The 21969-nt window shown below is 42.2% G+C and overlaps 1 protein-coding gene and 1 long non-coding RNA gene across 6 annotated transcripts; one reads left to right on the forward strand and one right to left on the reverse strand.

Annotated features, from left to right (window-relative positions):
• Nucleotides 1-622: 622 nt before the first annotated feature.
• SRRM2 (serine/arginine repetitive matrix 2) lies at nt 623-17393 on the forward strand (the record flags this gene model as incomplete). Of its 5 annotated transcripts, none has more annotated exons than XM_083378370.1 (15): nt 623-905; nt 2660-2935; nt 3775-3879; nt 4057-4284; nt 4911-4988; nt 5133-5195; nt 5624-5650; nt 6082-6132; nt 6216-6305; nt 6389-6578; nt 7046-11943; nt 13874-14134; nt 14847-14972; nt 15089-15205; nt 16305-17393. In XM_083378370.1, the coding sequence occupies exons 2-15, from the start codon at nt 2697-2699 to the stop codon at nt 16312-16314; spliced, it is 6483 nt and encodes a 2160-aa protein (XP_083234496.1). In that variant the 5' UTR covers nt 623-905; nt 2660-2696. The 5 variants fall into 5 exon arrangements, with proteins under 5 accessions (XP_083234496.1, XP_083234494.1, XP_083234497.1 ...); XM_083378368.1 differs by lacking the exon at nt 623-905 and adding an exon at nt 930-1081; XM_083378371.1 differs by lacking the exon at nt 623-905 and adding an exon at nt 931-1081 and having other exon boundaries at nt 4057-4236.
• Nucleotides 5656-6293, reverse strand: LOC310649697. The gene is made up of 2 exons (XR_014494292.1): nt 6153-6293; nt 5656-6003 (listed from the first exon to the last, which is right to left on the reverse strand). It is a non-coding gene; the product is annotated as an uncharacterized lncRNA (long non-coding RNA).
• Nucleotides 17394-21969: the final 4576 nt, after the last annotated feature.

The raw sequence follows: 21969 nt of genomic DNA on the forward strand, positions 1-21969 counted from the left end.
ATTAGTCAACTCTGGCAACTCTTGGGCAGTTATTTCGATGTGCTAAAGTTGAGGTGAAAGTCTAAATCGATATCCTATTAATACCTGTAGGAGAAATCAAATTTCCCAGCAGGTCTCCTTGCATTTTGCCCACTGTGAGTAATGCAGATTTTAAAAAATAATATTGCCACCTTCTTCTATTGAAACCAAGGCAGCACACCATGAAACAGAAAACAGCAATTTTTAACAAAATGGAAACCTCGTGCATGACGGGAAAACATAAACAGCATGGCTGTCGCTTTAATCCGCCCTCTGCAGTGTTACGGAAGATTTTTAGTTTTCCTTTGGGCTTTACGGGGAAGACTCTCTCTAGTCTAGAAAAACAATTGACTTCCTTTTTATGTGCTGAGGAGGGGAGTTCGCAATTCCAACTGGAACGTGTAGTCCGCCTATAAAAGATACTGGGGCGACAGCTTTGACAGGAAAGTCTTATCTTAACTACAATTCCCAGCGTTCTTTGAAAACACACGCTCACAGGAAGAGCGTTTCAGGAACGTAGGCACGATGCACATGTCCTCCGCCCTAAAATTCTCGCGAGTTTTACTCTCCCCTTCAACTCTAATTTAGAACAGCGCGGTGGCTGACGGGAAGAACGGATATTTACATCCCTTTTTCCCCTCTCCCAACCCGCCCCTCCACCCCAGGATTGGAGCTGTATTTTCTGAAGTGTACTGCGTGTCTGTCTGACGATAGCGAATAAAGGACAGAAAGAAGGGCCGGGAGGGAAGCGAGAGGAGAAGCCGTGAAAATTCGGTGTCGAGGCACCCTTCTCGCTTCCCCGAGAACGCTTTAGGAAATGGCGGCCGACCTTCGGGCTGCCCGCGAGGCATCTCGGGACGAGTAGTCTTTATTCTCGTCCTCTGTGGGTAGGGAGGACCTACCAGCCGTTTACGAACTCCACTTCCCATAAGCCAAGGGGCGGAGAGGGTTCCAGGCGAGAGCGAATTGGAGGGGACGGGGGGAGGTTCCAGGCTACCTCCTACCCCCCCCTCCTCCTGGCCCTCACCCTCCTCCTGCGCCGCGGCGGCTGCTGCTGCGTCGGGTGAGGGAGCGCGAGCGAGTGGCGCAGGCAAAAGCCAGAGGAGGGGTCGGGGGACGCGGGGCTGCGCGAGGAGCGGAACGCGGAGAAGCAGCAGCTGGGAGGCCGGGGTGGCGCGGCAGGCCTGGGGAGATGTGAGGGGTGGGGGGGCTAGACGGTGCCGCGGGCTTGGTTTGTGCGTGCGTGTGTCTACGTGGGGTGGCCTTTACGGGTCCTGAGGTAAGAGGCAAGCGAGGTTTGCCCTTCGTGTGTTGGGAAGGCAGGGAAGGACCTCGGAGCAGGGGTGAAGGTGGGTCGCGGGCCTCAGCAGGCCTTGAGGGAGGAGGCCTAATCGGCTGGGATGCTTTCTAGGGAGGGAGGTCGGGCCTGAGGTGGCAGGGAATTAGAATAGAGGGCTGACTAGGCCTTATCAGTCGGTAGGTTGGGGGGTTTTTTTTGGGAGGGAAGGTAAGAAGTATATGTCACAGCAGATGGCAGCACCCACTCAGCCTTGGCTGAATTTTTTTTTTAAAAAAAGCAAAGCAGTTTTGGGCCTGATTAATACGTACGTAGTTTAGGGTACCACCATGCAATTCCCAAACTGTTAGTCCAAGGATATTTTTTTTTAAAAAAACCCCACCGATGTGGAAACGTGTGTGTAGTTATCAGTTTATTTATATTGTTTGTGGGCTGAGCTGGACTTGAGATCTTGCTTTTAAGGGTGGAAGGCATGAACTTAACTCAGTTCTTGAAAATGTAGCAGGGGCCTGTAAAGGAAGGCGGAGGATAATACAGTATAAATCATTATTACTAGTAAATGGTAGGGAATCTAGTGGGTAGATGGTAGCTGTATTAGGGATATTCAGCCTTTTAAAGAAAAGGGTTCGTTCGATGATAGGCTTGTAAAAAGATTAGAGGATGAATTGTGCAGGCCAATTCTTATTCAGAAGTAACTCCTAGTAAGTTTTCATGTTAATATACATAGGATTACCTCCTTTATTGAGAAGGAGATTTTAAATGGGAACTATTGGAAAGAAACCAGATATGTACATAATCTAAAGAAAGTGGCTTAATAGATTTGTCTTTGGAGCACTGGATATATATTAAGACGAATCTGAATGAAAGTGTTGAAATCTTGAGAATTGAACCAAAAATTGTGGGCTGATTAATTTTCAATGATTGACTACGGCTTTTGGTTGGGGAGAACAAGTATGAATAGTTGGGGAGTGGTTGCAGTAGTGTAGAGAATATGAAATTATTTAATAATAGGGTTCCTCTAAGAAAGCATGTACCATTGAATTCTGGTCCACTGTTGAGAAAATTAAAATATGGGATCTCGTAATGAGGTATATATGAGTAAGGAGGAAATAGGCATTTTTCAGGAAAAATAAGAGGTAATGATAAAATGTGTATTGTCTGGGACAGGGAATGGATTTGAGATTTAACAAAAAGGAAAAATAGTTGATTCATAGAAAAAAGACAGCAGTCTTTTGATTGCAGGTGGTGGAGGATATATATACCCATATGGTGATGTGAAAAAGATTTGATAAAATAATTGCTTCCCTTTTCTTTTTCTTCTGCCTTTTCTCATACTGTCTTTAGGTATCAGAGGCACCAGAGGTGCTAGTCTGTGAGAGCCATGTACAATGGGATAGGACTCCCCACTCCCCGGGGCAGTGGCACCAACGGTTACGTGCAAAGGAATCTCTCAGCAGTGCGCCACAAGAAGGATCGGACTGACTACAAGTCAGAAGAGGAGCTGAGGAAACTGGAGTCATCTTTGGTTAAAAAACCCAACCAGGACATCCTGGATCACGAACGCAAAAGGAAGGTTGAGTTGAAATGCTTAGAACTGGCTGAACTCATGGAAGAGCAAGGGTGAGTTATTACAGGATGGTCAAGGCTAAAATGTTTTCAAGACATGATGGCGATTGAGAAGAGGAGCGAGAATAATGATCAATCAACACTAATTAAAATATACAGATTTGGGAATGATATGATGTATGCTTTTCATCCAAAATTTCTCATTTCTGGTGTTTGGCACTCAGCTTTTACAAAAAGAGGTCTCATTTTTTTTTTTGAATGATTAGCAGAACAAGTATTTTAAATATAATTATATAGGAAGTAAAGGAATACAGTGTTGTGATATTAGCTGTATGCCTTTTCATTTTTAGTTACTTTCAGTGGAATTTGTTCAGAAAATATCAATATTTAAGAAAATTTTTACATAATAGAAATTGGGTTATTACAAGTCTTTTAAAATTGGATAATCATATTTGGGATATACTAGAAATGAAAATGATTGAAAATATATTTTGTACTAATAGTGCCTAATATTATAAAGCATTTTTGAATGTTATATAGAGATCCATGGTAATACGCAATAATAACGCATAGAATAGTCCAGTAAGATAGGCTTATTGGCCACATTTTTCAGAGATTTATGGCCAGAAGGCTTAAGAGATGAAATGATTTGTGAAGATGTTCTAAAAGATTCATAGTAGAAGCAGAATTTGAACTAAAACTCTCTTGATTTATATTTTCATTTTAATCAGTATTCTATATTAACTACGGTAAGTTATGTACTTTCTATAGGGTGAATTGGATCTTTATACCATGCATTTTAGAAATATTTTTTTAACCTCATTTGACTGTTTTAGCTTTTAAATGGAATATCTCTTTATAGTCCATAAATTCTATTCTGATGCATACGATAGGTATGGAGAAGGGGAAATTCAGGAGAAAGTGGCCACATTTCGGATGATGCTCCTAGAAAAAGATGTGGCAATTGTCAAAGAGGGGGAACAGCAGCAGAAGTCTAGGTAAGTAAGGCCTTACCTTACCTAGTCTAGATAAGTTGATTTTGTGTTGTTGTTTTGTCAGTTGCTTTTCATCTTAACAGAGGCTGTTGTTTCATGAAACATTTTATATTTCAATCTGTGTATTGATAGGATCCTTGTAATATATTTGTTCTATTAACTATTTCTTTTCTTCTGCAGTATTACAGAGACCCATCAGTTGGCTGAGGCCAATGAAAAGAAGAATGAGAGACTGCGAGCTGCTTTTGGGATCAGTGATAGTTATGTGGATGGCAGCTCTTTTGACCCCAACCGCAGGGCCAAGGAGGCAGCAACAGCTGCAGTGGCCAAACAACAGCAAGAGCAGCAGAAGCAGTACAGGTATGAGGAATCACTACTGGAAGAAAATAAGCAAGAAGAGATTACAAGGTAGCTTTGGTTGTTATGTCTACTACAGTAAAAAAAAAGTGAGCTTTTCAATTGTCTTAGGAGACTTTTTTTTTAAAAAAAAGACAAATTCAAATAAAGTACCTGAAATGTAGGAAATATTAAACAAGCAGTAAGATTACATCTTAATGAAACCCCTATAACATGCTAATTTATGAGATAGATCATAATTGATTTCCATTCTTGATTAGAATTTGTGCATAATTAACTTTGTTTCTTGTATCTGTGAGATTTTATTTTTTGTAGAAAAAAATACTGGAAGATAGGTGTTTATGGGGATTCTCAGTCATCCTGGTCATGGTTGTCCCAAAGGTGCTTTTTCAAGAGGCAACTGGACTTTCTTGTTTTTCTTTGAAGACCTTTTGCTTCTCATCCAAGAATCTTCTTCAGCCTCTTCATCCTTCCATTCCCCACCATCCAATCAGAGCGGAAGAATCTTCTTGGATGAGAAGTGAAAGGTCTTCAAAGAAAAACAAGAAAGTCCAGTTGCCTCTTGAAAAAGCACCTTTGGGACTGAAAGATAGGATTCATAACAGGCAGCTGCTTATGTAGAATGTTGTGAATTGAATCCTGGAATTTTGTTTATTATTTGGACTTTGTCTCCTCAGTCTTATCAAAGACTCCAGTAGTTCCCGTTCACCATCTCCAAAACAAAAGAAGAAGAAAAAGAAGAAAGACAGAGGCAGGTGGGTGGGTGAACCCAAGACGCTTGAATTATTTTTTCAGATCCATTAGATTCTGGGGGGGAGGGGCAAAATTTAGATTTAGAAGTAAGAAAAGGAACTTTCACATTTTAAAGTTTCTCAGAAAATGTATTTTGGCTTTTCAAGGTCTGAGAGCAGATCACCTTCTCGAAGAGAAAGGAAAAAAAGCTCAAAGAAAAAGAAACGCAGGTAAGAGGATTGTAGGGAGGGTTAAAGTGACTGGTCCAGTATGAGAACTGGATTTTAGGGACGTCACAATTTGATCATGCTGATGATTTACTAAGTCTTTTGTAGTGCTGTCTTTTTATTTATATATATAATATTCTTAAGAAAGCTTCAATCTTTTTCCCCCCTATGGAGGATTCATGGGCAGAATTCACATTTGTAATCCAGCATCAATTTTGAACATCAGCCTTGCCTTGCTAAAGTTATTGAGCATGACATCAGTTTTCTGGTAATTTGGGAATAAAGTCTAATATTGAACAGGAAACCTGGTGCTTTTTTAACAACGTGAATACAAATTCTATAATTTGTGTTCATTAGACACTGGCTGCAACTGATGGAAGTTACAATTAAAAACCATATCAGATTACCAACTCTCTCTTTTTAAATTCTAGATCAGAATCAAAGAAAAGGAAGCATAGGTGAGTCTTAATAACTATTAGCCATTTTTATTAAAATGTTTGGATGTAATAGGTAGTGGTTTTTTCTAGTTACTTATTCTTAGGGCTCCACAGATCTGATTTCCAAAGGTGCAAATTTAGCACTTGTTTTCAACATCTTAAAAGCAGTGGTGCCTTTTCATGGGATTCTGATCCTAGGGAAAAAAGGAGACTGCTTTAAGATTTTGTAGACAGCAGCTGTGTTTGTGATCTCATGCACTCTACAGTGCTTTCAGAAGATGTGTATCTACATCTAAACTTTACATTGGTGTCCTGCATTTGGTATGTTAGAGACAGTTATTCTTGGGTATTGCTAGAGTAGATCTATGAAGGATCTGAAAGGAACAGAGGGAGAAACAGTCACTGCATATGTCACTGTTTAGGAATGATTCAAAACAAACTTTTTTTCTCAGATCTCCAAGTCCCAAAAGCAAACACAAATCGAAGGAAAAGAAACAGAAGAGGTAAAAACCACCTAATCTACCTGTGTTGTGCAACTAAAGTTGATCTTTGTTGTATGCATCTGATTCTCATTTTTAACTCACAGGTCCACCAGTGAGTCTGCATCTCAGAAAGACCGTCGGGATCGCTCTTCCTCCCCAGATGGCTCTTCCTCATCAGATGCTTCCCACAGCAGGTACAGCTTGGCAAATCAAACTCTGTCTTATTAGCTATTAAATTTGGGCAGTCTTGTGGATTAACCTAATCATTTATTTACAGATCAGGCAGCCCCATTGTGCAAAAAAGGAGCTTCCTTAGACGGCAAAGCAAGTCTCCTTTGTCAAGTTCACGAAAACCAGACACTGAAGTGGTTTCTAAGAATTTGGGAGAGAAAGAGCGTTCATCTTCTGCTGAGCCTGCCCGGCAAGGCAGGAGCACAAGTCCTCGAGAAAGCAGAGAGAAGCGGGAGGTAAAAAAAAAAAATATGCATTAGAAAAGTGAGAAACATTTGCATAAATAAAGTCACTTGGAACAAAATGACTTAGGAATACTGATTGGTTCATTAAAATTGGAGAGGAGAAATGGTGGATTCTAAGTTCTTTTACTATATTAAAGCAGTGTCTTCCTCAAACTTAAAATCTAATAGTTTATTAAACAGTGTGTCCAACTTTGTGTGATGTGTGAATTTCAATCCTCAGAATTTTCCATTGAATGTGCCATTGCTAAGAATTCTGGAAGTTGAAGTCCATACAAAATCACCCAGGTTGGGAAATGTTGTAAAATGACAGCTAATTAATGAGTTGCTTAGAGTTAAACAAGAACCCTAGTGATCTTTTCACTTGCAAAATGCTTGTAATATAGTTGGGAGCTGGCTGCTGAGCCTTTTCGCTTTTTCAAAGCACAGTTCTAATTACTATTTTTTATATTCCTGTTTAGAAAATATCCAAGCATTCTCCAGTACGTGAGACCCTTCAGCGTTCTCCAAGTCCATCATCTCCTGCTAAAGAGAAAGAAAGAGACAAGGACAGAAAGTCTGCTCGGCATGGGGGTCGAAAATCCACCCCCTCACTTGAGCATGATCCAAAGTGCATGCATCGTTCTCCTGTGCTGAATGATCTTTCTCGAGAAAAGCGTCCCCCTTCTAAAGAGAAGAGGTCTCCTGCCTGTTCCTCTCCATTTTCTAAGAAGCAGTCAGAGGATCGTAATGGGACTCTTCCACCATCCAAGCCTAAGATTTCTCCTGACCACAAGGAGGAGCTTACAGCTTCCTCATCTGCTTCTAAGGGTGTTGAGACCAAATTGAAGAAGATGTCTCGTGAGGAGTCTACACCTCAGCACTCACCTTCTCCTTCAGAGAGTGGTAGCTGCTCCTCTTCTTCTTCCTCCTCTTCTCCTTCCCCACCAACTAAGGCTGCTCCAGTTTCTCGCAACTGTTCTCCAGAGGGCCCTTCCAAAAGGCAGGACAAAGAGAAAACCTCTACCCAAAGAGAGAAATCTAGCTCATCTCCTGAAATCTCTCGTTCTGGGCAAAAGCAGTCTTCTAAGACATCTCGACGTGAACCATCCAGCACCCCTCCAGCTAAAGGCTCCAGAGCAAGAGCCAGCCGGAGAGACAAATCTCTCTCTCAAACACCCACTACTCGTAGAGGTAGATCTCGATCCCGGACACCACCAAAGAGAGGTAGATCACGCACACGTACCCCACCAAGGAGGGGCAGGTCTCGTTCTCAGAGACGTGCTCGATCCCGTTCACGTACTCCTTTGCGAAGGGGACGTTCTCGAACACCCCAGTGGCGAGGCCGTTCAAGAACACCTCAGCGATGGGGTAGATCACGTTCACGTACACCTCCCAGATGGGGTCGATCCCGTACCCCTCAGAGGCGTGGTTGGTCTCGCTCTAGAACTCCCCAAAGGCATGGATGGTCTAGAAGCAGAAATAGTGGAAGATGGGGCAGATCACGAACACCGCCAAGAAGGGGGAGATCACGTTCAAGAACACCAAGAAGAGGCAGGTCTAGATCAAGAACTCCACCCAGGCGAGCAAGGTCCCGCTCCAGAACACAACCGAGAAGAGGCAGATCTAGAACTAGGACGCCTCCCAGGAGAGGACGATCAAGTTCATCTCCAAGAAGAGAGAAATCTTTGATTTCAGCCAGACGAAGCAGATCTCTGTCATCTCCAGATCGGAAAGTTTCCAGAATTTCTTCTAGAAGAAGTCGATCTGATTCATCTACAAGAATGAGAGAAAGATCCAGAAAAGTGGTAAGACGTAGTCTTTCTGGTTCCTCTCCTGAATCAAGAAGATTAAGAGCATCTCCCAGACGTAGTCGGTCTGGATCACTTCCAAAAGCTAAAAAGAGAACTCGATTGTCTCCAAGAAGGAGCCGATCAGGTTCCTCTCCAAGGTCAAGGAAGAAAAGATCAAGAACACCTCCAAGGCGCAGTTGTTCTAGTTCCTCTCCAAGAGTAAAAAAGAAATCAAGATTAAGCATCAGGCGAAGTAGATCTGGTTCTTCTCCAACACCAAAAAAGAAATCAAGATCACCTACTAGGCGTAGTCAATCCAGGTCACCTCCAGCCCTCAAAAACAAAACCAGAATGTCCCCTCACAGCAGTTCTGGTTCATCTCCAAGGCTTACAAGGAAGTCTGATGTTTCTTCAGCAGCTGAAGAAAAAGCTAAAAGCATTTCAAAAAGAAGTCGATCTGGTTCCTCTCCAACACTGCGAAAGAAATCAAAGTCTCCTTCAAGACGTAGCATATCTGGGTCCTCTCCAGAACCAAAGATGAGATTACCAAGAAGACGAAGTAGATCTGAGTCCTCTCCAGAAGTGAAAACAAAGTCAAGGGCAGGATCATCCCCAATGCTGAAAAAGGAAATGGGATCGTCTCCAAGGCGAAGTCGGTCTAGTTCCAGTCAATCATCAGCAAAGGAAAACTCCTTATCACCAATAAGGCGAGCAGCTTCTCCAGAATCAAAGTCTGCATCTCCACTGCAGCAAAGCAGATCTGGAAGATCTGTAGGAACAAAAGAAAAACCTAAATCACCGCATCGAAGGCAGAGCGGGTCTAGATCACCACTGGCTTTAAGAGAGACATCTCTTTCTCCTCTAAGACCAGTTGCACCTGGAACTTCATTAGAAATTAAGAAAAAATCTTCTTCACCACTGGATAAATGCAAAAATGATTCCTTGGAGTTAAAGAAGACTAGGTCATCTCCAAGGCAAAGCACATCTGACTCTTCTCCAGTGACCAAAGAGCAGTCAAGATCACCTCCCAGGACCAAGTCAAGATACTCTCCTGAGATGACAAAATCTTCACCTTTGAAGCAAGTCAGATGTGGACTGTCCCCTCAGGCAGTGAAAGAGAAATCTCCCTCCAGAGGTGAATCCAGATCATCTCCTGAACTAAATGGCAAACCTAAAACTCCTCCAAAGCAAAATAAATTCCAAGAAGTGAAAACAAAATCTGGATCTTCTCCAGGGCCCAACAAATCTAGTTCCATGGCAGTAATGGAAAGTGCTTCATCTCCATGCCAAAAGAGTAAATCAGGTTCATCTCTCTCTGGAAAAGAAAAATTGCAGTCTTCCTCAAAACAAATGCCATCTGAGTCATTACCAGTACTTAAAAAAACAGATATTCCATCAAGGCGGAGTAGGTCTGGATCTTCCTCCTCCTCTTCTTCCTCCTCCTCTTCTTCCTCTTCCTCCTCTTCCTCCTCTTCTACTTCTTCATCAACATCTCCAGAAGATAATAAATCTCAGTCACCTCCCAGACTTAGTCGCTCTGTGGGGCTGTCAGTCAACAAGAATAAATCAGTTTCATCCCCAATGCATGGCAAAGCATATTCTTCTCCAGAACCAGAGAACAGCACATTTGCAACTGTTACAAAGCACAATAGACCTGGATCTTCTCCAGAAATAAGAGAAACTTCTAAAGCTGCAGTGATGGGGCCCAGATCACCTTTAGAGAAGAAAGGGGTTTTTAAAGAGGCATCTCAAAGAAGCAGATCAGGTTCTTATTCTGGGACTAAAGAGAAGCCAAAAATGCACTCTAGTGAGAGCAGTTCGGATTCTTCCCCGGAATGGAAAGAGAAATCAGAGAGCAGATCTGTGTCACCGCTCAGACCAAGAATAAAATCAAAAACACCTCCAAGACGCAGAATATCAAGGTCACCACCTAGATCTAGACCAAAATCCAGAACAACTCCAAAGCGCGGCAGGTCTGGGTCTCCACCAAGATCTAAGTTGAAGTCCAGAACGCCTCCAAGACGACGTAGGTCTGGCTCATCTCCTAGACCCAGAATGAAGTCTAGAACACCACCCAGACGACGTAGATCTGGGTCATCCCCAAGGTCCCAAATCAAATCCAGAACACCACCCCGACACCACTGCAGAGCTGGATCATCTCCAAGACCTAGAAGGAAATCTAGAACCCCTCCACGGCGACGTAGGTCTGGATCATGGGCAAGAGACAAGTCTAGAACACCAGTTACAAGAAGACGGAGATCTGTGTCACCAGTGAGTCCTAGACGCAAATCTCGAACACCTCCAAGACGTGGACGGTCCAGATCACTCTCCAGAGAAAAATCAAGCACCAGCACACATCCACATCGGTCTCAGTCATCATCCTATGGTGACAGGCCCAGAGGTTCTTTGCGACAAGAAAGATCTGGCTCTCCCAGATGGAGGAGTCGCTCCCGTTCACTCTCCCGGCGACGAGATAAATCTCGGGGTTCTCTGCGCAGGGAACGGTCAATTTCCTCTCCGGCTAGAAGCCGCTCAAGATCCTCTTCTCGTCAGGAGAAATCTAAACTACCACACAGAGGTCATTCCCAATCACCAATACAGATGTTGCAATTGTCCCCAGAGAGGACTGCAACAAGTAGGAATGCATCCCGCTCACCTCCCAGATTAGATGCATCACGTGTAACAGCATCCTATAAAGGCACTGGGTCCAGGGTATCCCCTGATTGTCAGTCATCTCCTGTGAGGAAGCATTCCAGATCAGGCTCCCAGGAAGCCTGCACATCTCCAGGAAGAAAGTCTCGCTCTCCTCCTGTTCTCGAGAGATACCCCAAGTCTGACCTCCAAGAGAAACCAGCAAGCTCCTCCTCTCTTTGGCACAGCAAAAACAACACTGCCATTCCTTGCGCTTTAACTCCACCTTGTGAGGAATCTCCTAAATTGCGAAAGGCCCTCTCTCCCGATCCGTCTGCGCTGCGTGACTTGCCTCCAGTGTCAAAGAATGGTGACTCCGTAGCCATCCGAAACAGCCCAGGAGATAGGAATCAGAGCATGCACCAAGCTGTAATTAAAGATGATACAGGAGTTGGTGCACCTTTGTCAGGGAGAAGCAGTTCTCATGCAGGCTCCGTCTCTCCCGTAAAAGCTAAATTGTCGTCCCACTCCTCTTCCTCCTCCTCCTCCGCCTCCTCCTCCTCCTCCTCGGCTTCTTCGAGCCCCTTACCAGCATTGATTTCTGTCCTAGTACCATCCCCCAAGGAAGAGGAGATTGTATCTGAAGGAAAAGTAGCAGACAGGTCTGAGGTGCACTTACCTACCCTTGAGGCTGAGTCGCAGTTGGCTTCTGTCGCCATGGAGGATGACACCAGGAGCAGCTGTCCTACAGTCCTACAACTTGCTCTTCCCTCTCCTCCACCCTCTGCCCCTTCGAAGGCAAAGAGAAGTTCATCTGCTTCCTCTACCAGTTCATCCTCCTCCTCCTCCTCCTCCTCCTCCTCCTCTTCAACTTCTGATTCTGAGTCCAGCTCATCTGAATCCAGTCCCCACGATCAGGCAACAAAGGATCTTGAGGCTGAGATCGAACTGAAACAGTAAGAACCTTTCTTTTTAGTAATCCCTTTTCCCCCCATGTCTTTTAAGCTGTCAGCAGTCACTGCCTGGTAATAACCCAAAATCCAGTTTCTTCTTGCGTCAGTTAGAAGGTATATGCACATTCACTCATTTTATTCATGTCCTTGTCTTATATACCTTCTAATCCCAGTCTCTGGAATGACTTCTCTGCCCTAAAAGATGTGCGTACCTGTAGTCCATAAGCATTGTCTCAGATACCCTGTGCAAATATATAAAATAGATACAGGTGCATATAACAGAACCAATGATGTTTTTGCTTCTAGTATTGCTAGATTTAAAAACTGAAGCTTTGATTGAACGCTTGCATGAATTGAATTCTGATCTAGCCTCCTTTATAAGCAGATACAAAAAGGGCAGTGAGCATGTATTTTTATGCTTGGCTGTGATATGGGGGAAACAAGCTCTCTTCCTCTGTAGGGAAATCAAATGAGCTCAAGGGGCAACAAAGTCTTACTTGATTGTAAGAGAATTTCTGGAGATAGATGATTCCAGAGAACAGGAGCCAGATGAAGAAAGGATCTTGGTTGCTGCATGGCTGTCCTGGTATGAGGGCTCAGGTCAACTGCACAGGAACTGGCAGGTCTTGAATGTGCCTATGTACAGAGTGGTCACTGTATACCTTACAGCATCTGTATTTTTCTCGGTTCTCATATTAATAGTGTCAATTGAAATGTAAGTTTCCGTACATTTGATAGGTTTGGATTTTTTTCTTCAATTTCTATAGCTACCCAAATCAACCAAATTACTTCACTATGTAGTGTGTATACCTGACATTGTTACCCTTCAGAAATGCTGCTTCATTGGTATGCTTTTGGAAGATTGTAATGATGGCCTTTGTCCACCAGAGGTCGTGCTTATGTCACTGGGTACTATTAGTAGATACTGTACTGTATTCTTATGGACGCCAATTTTGCTCTGTATTATCTAGGTTTTGTGCAAGAGTTGTATTGCATCAAAGTATGCCTGCAAAAGATGGTTAATAATCTTGTTTTTGCAAAATATGTATTTTAACAGAATTTAAATGCAATCTTGGCTTATGTATCTTCTGTAATTCTGTTTTCAAGATACTAGTGTGGAGGATTAGGTTTTTTTTTAAGACTTGGAATAGCAGAGCAAGAAAATAAGTGTAGAGAATTAATGAGATAGTTTGATAGAACCTGTAATTAAAACATTGTTTCATGTTGAGTCTTTGCTGTTTTTGGGAAGCTGTTTAGTCATGGTTACTTTTTGTTTGCAAGGATAGCCTAAGTCTTCAACTCAAAATGTTTGTATTTTGGATCTGTTAATAGAAGTGACTCATCTCTGCTTCCTAGAAAATGAGTCTCCATGAAGTAGCAGTAGCCTTTGTCAGTGGAAAACCTAAGCTGCTCAGTTCCCAGCATGGTAGATTCTTTTAATTTTTTAAAAAGGAAAGTAGCATGTTGCAAAACGTTATCAGTTTTGTTTTTACTTGGTTTCCAGTAATATCTCTATACTTCTCATAAACCTCAGGAGCATATCTGGAAGGTGGCTGCAGTGAGGGGATTGAAGTACCTATATATGTAAGGAAAAAAAGAAAAAAAATGAGGAAGAGGGTTAGTGTGGTAAGAAATAACAAAGTCAGTTTTCTTTGTAGCATTTCAGACTGCTTATGTCAACAAGGGCTGTCATTTTGTAAGGCATAAGGATCCCTATTTTTTGACTGATAATAGGCTGAATATGCTGCTAAGAATTTTTTTTATAAAAGGCTCAAGTCAGCTGTTTTCCTAGACTTTTCCTATAAATAACATGAGCTGGTGTTTGTGTATCCATTCAGAAATTTGAGTTTCTCCGGTACACCTGCCTGAATTTTGTTTCCTCTGTTGCAGCCATCCAGTCTTTAATTATACCCTCTTCCATTTCCTTGTAAAGGCCACCAAGCCCAGTGCTGAAAGAGACTCATCGTGATGAGCAACCTCTGGAAATGGGCAAAAGTAAGTGCCGTTCTCGAAGCTCAAGCAGTTCAAGCAGCAGCTCTTCCTCTTCTTCGTCGTCCTCTTCTTCAGCCTCTTCCTCTTCCTCATCTTCCTCCTCTTCGTCATCTTCGTCCTCCTCAACGCCATTGCCTAAAACAGGACTCCAGGCAGTGATGAAGGGTTCCTTGAAGAAGAAACCATCTCCAGAGAAGAGAAAGTAAGTATTCTGCTGATGAAGAAGTATACTTTGCACCTGAGAATCAGTGTTTTGTTCATTATTGGCAATGTTGTTGGAAGTGTGGAGGTGAACTAGCCCTTCCCTTCCCTTCCCTGGCTTGGCACCCTAAGTGAATACCTTGTCCTATTTGCTGAATGTTTAGAATGGAAATAGTCCAAGAAAACTCCTAGATGCTAAAAGATCTGTGGAAGATTTGTGGCCCTAACATTTTTGGGTAGAGGCGTTATCAGTTAAATCGGTCTGCACATGGTAGGCTGTACCTAAAAGTACTTTAAAAATAAAATAGAAGAGGAAAGGGGAGGAAAGGAAAAGAGAAAAGGGATAATGTGAGAAAAGGAAGAATAAAAAAGCAGTGACTTAAAAGCAGCTTATTTCGAGGCAGTGAAGATACATAACACAGTTTAAATATTAACTTTTTACGTATCTAAAATGGCAAATACTAGCTGTTTCTATAATCGTGATCTACTTAATCGTCAAAACCTAAAATCAAAATTTTATTTTTTTGTCTCTTTGAGTGGAAAGTCCAAAAAAGTTTTCCAGGAGGACACAAACTATTCACATTCTTTCCCCTAATTAATGCAATTACATTTGCCATCTTTGCTAATTCATCCTTTTCAATCCATTCCTCCAGTCAGTGACTCTTTCCATTTTTGACCATTTTCTTTTTACCATCGGCTCTTTCTATCACTAGGTCACGCAGCCCTAGAAAACCGATTGACTCACTGAGAGATTCCCGCTCTCTGAGCTACTCCCCAGCAGAACGACGTCAGATTTCCCCTCCTGTCCAACCACCTTCTGCTCCAAGGGATCGGCGTAGGTAGGTCTCTTCAGCAAGTCTTAACTTCCCTTGACCGAGAAGTTGTTTAAGGATTATTTCCAGAATGCATTTAACATTGAATCCAAGTCAGTTTCATACCCCCGTTCTCTATCCAGAGACAGGTCTAGGGATAGGTCCCTGCAGAGAAACAGACGGAGCATCAGCCGGTCTCCAGGGCGAAAACGGCGACGCAAATCTCCCAGTCCCCGAGCTCCACGTCGCAGAACTTCAAGGTAATGAGCATGACTTGCTAGTTTTAGAAATGCCTAACAATTGCTAAAGTTCCTATTAAGCGTGACAATTTGACTGTACTTATTAAAGTTTTGTTATTTCTGAAACTCTGTTCTTACTCTTTTCCTGAAGGTACGGTTGAAATTATTGCTAGTGTCTTTAATCCTAAAATCTCCAGCTTGAAGTCTCTGAATTATTCTCATTTACATCTAGGTAGAAATAAGTGGCTTGCTTCAAATAAATTGCCGGAGTACTGATATCTTTATTTCCATGAGTGTCACTGAGCATTATTTTTGTTTAGTGGGCCTGTCTGAAAAAAGACAAAGCTAAGCTGAGATAATGATGGTATGGAACGTCCTGGCTAGACTGGAGGTCAAAGAGGATTATCCTTACTAAATGGATAATTTGTGACTATATCCAATATGTTTCTTATCCACTTGCTCTCTGAAATTTAAGCTCACTTGCCAACCGAAAGCAGCTGAGGACTCTTGTTAATCTCAAAGTGGAGTCCTTAGACTGAACATACCCCATTTTCAGAAAATGCTCCCTGGTTCATATTTAGTTGATTCTAAGGCCATTTGTAAAGAGGGTATTCAAAGCCCAGCAGTTAGTGGCAGTAAAAGGTGAAGGTGGTAGTTTCTGGCATTTGTTGCCACTTTAGCAATATTGGTTATCATTCCTCAACTTGGAGAAGTAAAGCAATAACATTCCCTTTTACGTACTGTCAGGGAAATTTGGTATAACTTATTTCTAAAGCAAAAATGGTTTCTATTTGTTATGTGTGAATTTTAAGTGTATGCAAGTCATTTTACTAATCTGTTTGCGTCCTTAGTAGATTGGAAATACCGCTGGGCTCTTAGAAGTGTTCCAGTGGTGTTACACATTTCAAGATACGCACTTTTCCCTTTTGAATTTCCTTTTTCCCCCCTCCTCAGTCACGATCTTTGTACCAGTAGCATTTTCAGTAGTCATGTTTCCTTAATACGGTGTACTTTAAAATATTTGTACGTGGTTATACCGATCACATCTGGGCAAAGAGATTAGATTGCTCTCTTGTTTTGCATTGCTTAATTTTTTTCCCTTCTCCCTTTTCTCCCTAAGGTCCCCGTAAGCCTTTTGGAGAGTGGAAAGTCCTTGTCCTCGCATCCACAGACTGCGCCACCCCCAGCCTCCAGTGCTGTTCCAGGTGGGAGTCCCCCGCCTCCCGATGTCCACTGGAAACCAGTGTGTTTGCATGGGGGGGAGGGGGGGAGAGTGGAGATCTCTTCGTTTGCCATCACCTTTTTATTCTCATCAGTTTTTTCCTTTACTGTCCCTGTCTTTATTGCCCGTCATTTGTCGGCAGCTACATTCCCCTTGTCCCTGGACATTTCTGCTCAACACCCACCAGGATCCACAGCCTCTATGCTCCTCTTCCTCTTCTTCCAACAGTTGGTGATGTTCATTTGAGTTTTTTTTTTCCTCTCCTGTGAGCATTTTATTCCCCTGTGCGTTTTGCAGCTAAAATCTTTACTTCTGTGTTTTGAGAGAGCTGTCTCCTTTTTGTTGATTTAGACTTAAAAGGTTTTTTTTAAAAAAAACACCACACAAATGGGTGGGTGGGAAGTAGAGGGATATGTGATCTAATCTTGTTTGATTTAGTGTTTCTCAGCCCCTCCCCCCCTTTGAAATGGTGGAGGGTTGTAATAAAAAGTTGGAGCGCATGTTACCAGCCCAGAATTAGATGGAAGGCCGTGCTATTTAGTAGCTCCTTCCTCTGTTCCCCACTGTTTCTATCGAGCTTTTATGAAGAAAAGCAGGCAGTTTCTTTCAGTAGCCTGCAACAGTGGAGTCGATTCTTGGTGGTGGCAAAGTTGAGGGTTAAACTATTCTTGCTCCTCCCCCCCTCCAGAACAAAATGAATTTAATATGAAGTGCTCTTTTTCCTTTTTATTCCTCCCTCAAAGGAGACTCTTTCATATTGATCAGCTGAGCCAGGTCATGAGGGGTTACGTTTGGAACTGGAACAGGGGCATTCAGGCATTTTAGGGGGAAGGTGGCTGAAATTTTGCTGAGAAGAAGCTGAGAAACCCTAAGTCAGGGAGGGTGGGAACAGAGGTTTCTTCATATTTCTTAAAAGCATTTAATTTTTTTTGATATGTACAGCAAGGAGATTTTTTCTGTCAAATAAAAAACTTATGAAATGCAAAATCTGTTGCTGAGTCATTCAGAATTTTCTTTATAAAGGTAAAGGTTCCCCCGCACATGCATGCTAGTCGTTTTCGACTCTAGGGGCCGGTGCTCATCTCCGTTTCAAAGCCGAAGAGCCAGCGCTTGTCTGAGGACGTCTCCGTGGTCATGTGGCCGGCATGACTAGACGCCAAAGGCGCACGGAACGCTGTTACCTTCCCACTGTAGTGGTCCCTATTTTTCTACTTGCATTTTTACGTGCTTTCGAACTGCTAGGTTGGCAGAAGCTTGGGACGAGTAACAGGCGCTCACTCTGTTACGCGGCACTCAGGATTCGACCTGCCAAACTGCCGACCTTCTGATCGACAAGCTCAGCGTCCTAACCGGAGATCGTCAATTAAATACATAGGCTTCTTACCATTACTGTTGCTTCTTCCTCTGTTTAGTGCTTTTGGTTTGTTTGAAGGATGACCGAATAGCTAGAGTAAAAGTACTTAAGTCCCATCCGTATAGAACACGTGCATGCAGACATTTCTGTGTTCAATGTGCTGAAGATAAAGTTAACTAAATAACACAAAACAAACACAAAGTAAAGGTTTCCCCTATCCAGTCACATCCAACTCAATGCTGATCTCCATTTCTTAGCCGAGGGAGTCTGTTGCCTGAAAACATTTCCATGGTCATGTGTCCAGCATGACTGTATGCTGAAGCACAGGAACGCTGTTACCTTCCCAACGAAGTACCTATTTACCTACACGCATTTGCATGCTTTTGAACTGCTAGGAAGGCAGGACCTGCGGCAAGTAATGGGAGCTTACCCCATCACGCTTCACTCAGGTCTTAAACCTGGGCTGTCAGCTTTCCAGCTGACAAGCTCAGCATCATTAATTGTTGAGCCACTGCAGTTAAAACTAAACCGAAAAAGTAACCTTAGTAACCGAAAGTTCTTAAAACTAAACTTTTTGAGTTAATCTTGTTTGGGCAGAGTTAATAATAGTATCCAAACTATTTCCCTTTCCAATAAAAAGAAGCTTTCAAGTAGACTGCAGCTATGGTATTTTTCTTTTTTAAAAAATCACTGATCTTTGTGCATTTGAAACATCACAGGAGAGCAAATTCAGATTTGAAGAAACATGGCTGATCAAAACAAGATTCTCTTTTCCATCCAAGAATAAAAGGAATAAAGGAATGGCTATAATGGCTCTAGCTTTTAAAGACTGATATTTTGTCTGTTCTCTCCCAGTTTATGTTCTCTCCCAGTTTAAACACAACTTCCTGCCAGTTGTGTTTATCTACCTTGCAGTTGACTGCTGTTAGTTTTTAGTTACTTGTCTACATAGGGCTCTGTCGAAGCCGTCCTGGTTTGCCTTTTGCTCATTTCAATTCCCTAACCAATGTATGAGTGAATATTTTAGGATTTTTCTGTGAGTTTGTGTTCTAGATCAGAGGTAACCAACCTTTCTCAGTTGGCAGACCAGAGAAAAAGGGAGGGGGCAGCATTTTACACACATGTGCGTGAACATGGCCACAAGCACACATACGATGCAAACGGTGCTAGCGCCCACATGATACTCGCCCTGCCCCATTCTTGCGTGGCGTGGTGCCCCATTTTTGCACCCCGAGGTGCAGCATCCCGTTTTCGCACCCCACAGTGCAGTGTCCTGTTTTTGCGTCCCACGGCGTGTCCTCTTTTTGTGTCCCGCATGCTAGCGCAAGCGGGTATGTGCACACATGTGCGTGCACTGGCCAGCCTGTCCCACAGCCCGATGGTCAGGCCACGGCCCAGGACCCCTGTTCTAGATGGGGAAGAGAGGAAGAAACCTAGGTATTGATCCTACTCGTGTCTACTAATATACGTTAAAGCCTATTCTTGCCAATATTGTATGTCTTTGGCCCTGCTTAACAAAGGAAGATACATCCCATGCCACAATAGTGTACAGATTGTGAACCTCCTTTTTTCATTCTCTTCATGTCGAATCACAAACTGATATAAAACTCTTGGCATGGAATTTCACATTTTATTGTTTGGTATGCTGGAGCCCAAAGTCATCTTGGATTCATGGAGCTAATTGTGTAATACTAAGGTAGGAAAAATTACACTGCAACATAATAAAAATTACATTTTTTGTCTGATTGTTGTTCTGTGTGCCCTTCTATTTCTGTTGCTAGCCTTACATATTTGCTAGGTGCTAGTGGAATTCAAAAGGCTGTTTCTCAGCATGAAAAACAGCATCCTGAAATTATTTGCTTAGAAATGATGTCTCTCTCACACACACACACAACCCCCCCCCCCTTTCCAGGAAATAAAACAGCAGTTCCCTATTTGGCACTAGCTATGCAACTTTAGAAAATAGGTATAAAGAATGTGTTAATGTATTTAGGCAAATGTTATTTTATTATATGAGTGCAATAAATTGCATTTATCTAGATTTTTCCTATTCAGTAAAAATACTGAAACACACGGACACATTTTGAATAGGCCTGGAACTGGTAATCTTTTTGCCTTTGAGGATAGCATGAACAGTGAGTGGCAACAGGTCTGATGTGTCACTGTAAATATTGAAGGGGCCCAGGCTCAATTTGGAGTTTCAGAGATAGCATTGGTAGGGTTGTCATGTCACAGCTAAACCTTTCCCTCCTTTTTGGGGGTGGGGGGTGGGGGATGTTAAGAACAGGAATGAGCGATCACTGTGGAACAAATGCCATTTGCACTCGTTTTTAATCCTGTAAAAAAGCTTTAAATTTTACTTACGCTGGTTGAATTAGGTCAGATTTGAGTGCTTTGAAGCAAACCGCTCTGATTCCCATTTGTAAATTCTAAAGATGAGGGGAAACTGACCTGAAAAGCATTGTTTGTTTGAAAGTGTAGTGGTTAAAGTAGCAATTGCAACAGGAGTGCTTCTTGTCCCATTTCCAATCCTTTATTTTAAACAAAAAACAAGTGTTACATCACTAAAATGTAGCCATTTTGTAGCTATAGTTTGGCTTGAAGGTGGAGGGGAGACCATATACAGCCCATAGACTGACTACTCTTTATGTCTGCTATTTGTTTCTCCTGGCCATCTTGGCATGCACAGATGGGATTTTAAGCCTCTAAATGTACCTTCATTCCTGGTAACAAACTCATGATTTTGATTTTAGTGAATAAGATGAACCACATGTTCTCCCCAAGAGTCCAGCTGCCTTGTGTTCCTTTCCTTACTATAGTTGTAACAGCTCTTTGAAATACACAGTATGAGAAATAGTAATTAAGACATCAGAACCAGGATGGACAGTCATGGTGGGAAAGTTCTTGAATCTACATTTCAGTTGTCTGGTGAGCACTTTAATCCTTGAGAAAGATATTATCTGGAAGTGATCCCTGCACAGGATTTTCAGGTAAACTGAAGTGTGTTTTAATCTTCCTATGTGGCAGGCAGACTATAAAACAGATAAAGGTTGGGGTGTATAAAAATAAATTGTCTGTAAATATGGTAAAATGTACTTCCCCTTTTCAGGTTGTAAAAATAACATTCTCTTCTTAACCTTTTCTTCACATCTTTACTAGTAGCTGTCAGTTCTTGAGGCACGCAGTGTTTTAAATGAACAGTTTTTGCGCACAAGTTTTAGAGGAAGAGCAGAATAGTGTGACAGTGTGTTAGATATTCATACTTGCATGCATTCCAATAGTTGGATGTAACAGTGGTCTCGTGTGTGTGTGTGTGTGTGTGTGTGTGTGTGTGTGTGTGTGTGCGTGCGCGTGCGCTCTTACCTTTGATGCCTGATGTTTGGACAAATCCCTTCAATTTTCTTGCCAACTTTTCAGAATACAGCCCATTGCCTTCTTCTGAAGACTGAGAGATTGAATGGCTCAAGGTTATCCAGTTGGCTTTGTGCCTAAGCCAGTACTGGAGCACATGGTCTGCTTTCCAGCCTAATGCCTTTAACCCCTACACCAAACTGACTCTTAGGTTTGCTTTAAATAACATAATATTTGGTTGACTGGATAAATGAACTGTATTAGGAGCAGATAAGCTAAATCGCTGAGGTTTGTGTAAACAAGGTCCAATTTAGGTTAATAGATTATTTAATATTTTTTTCTCCAATGGAACCTAATGCAACTAACTTTCTTTGTATCTAACCAGCAAACCGTGGTTGGGAACACAACAGAACTGAATCTGGAGTTTTAAAATGCTTGTTTGTCAAGCCCTTAGCTTTGCCAACATTTGTGAATCAATTCAATATATATTTGTGCTAATATTTTATTTATTTTCATTACACTAATGGACAAGAAATATTTCAGTGTTAGGAAGCCTCTTCCACATATATACTTAGTTACTAGCTTATACTGTCATTGTCATCATTTTTCACACTTCAGCCAACCTCTTCCCTAAATGGCAAAATTAATTTAGGTTTGGAGGGAACTATAATGAGTTTCTAAATGTAACCAGCAAAAGAAATAAAACTTAATAAATTTTGAATTTGGCTTTGCTCAACTAAAAATATTTTTGGTTGATGCTTCAAAAACGTGGAATGTAGCCGAGGAGAGAATATGACACATGGAAGGCGGAGGAAATAGCAAAATTGCATGAAGGAATAAGTACAAGCCAAATAGCCA

The sequence above is a fragment of the Vipera ursinii genome, assembly GCF_947247035.1.
Source record: "Vipera ursinii genome assembly, chromosome: Z".
NCBI classification, from domain to species: domain Eukaryota; kingdom Metazoa; phylum Chordata; class Lepidosauria; order Squamata; family Viperidae; genus Vipera; species Vipera ursinii.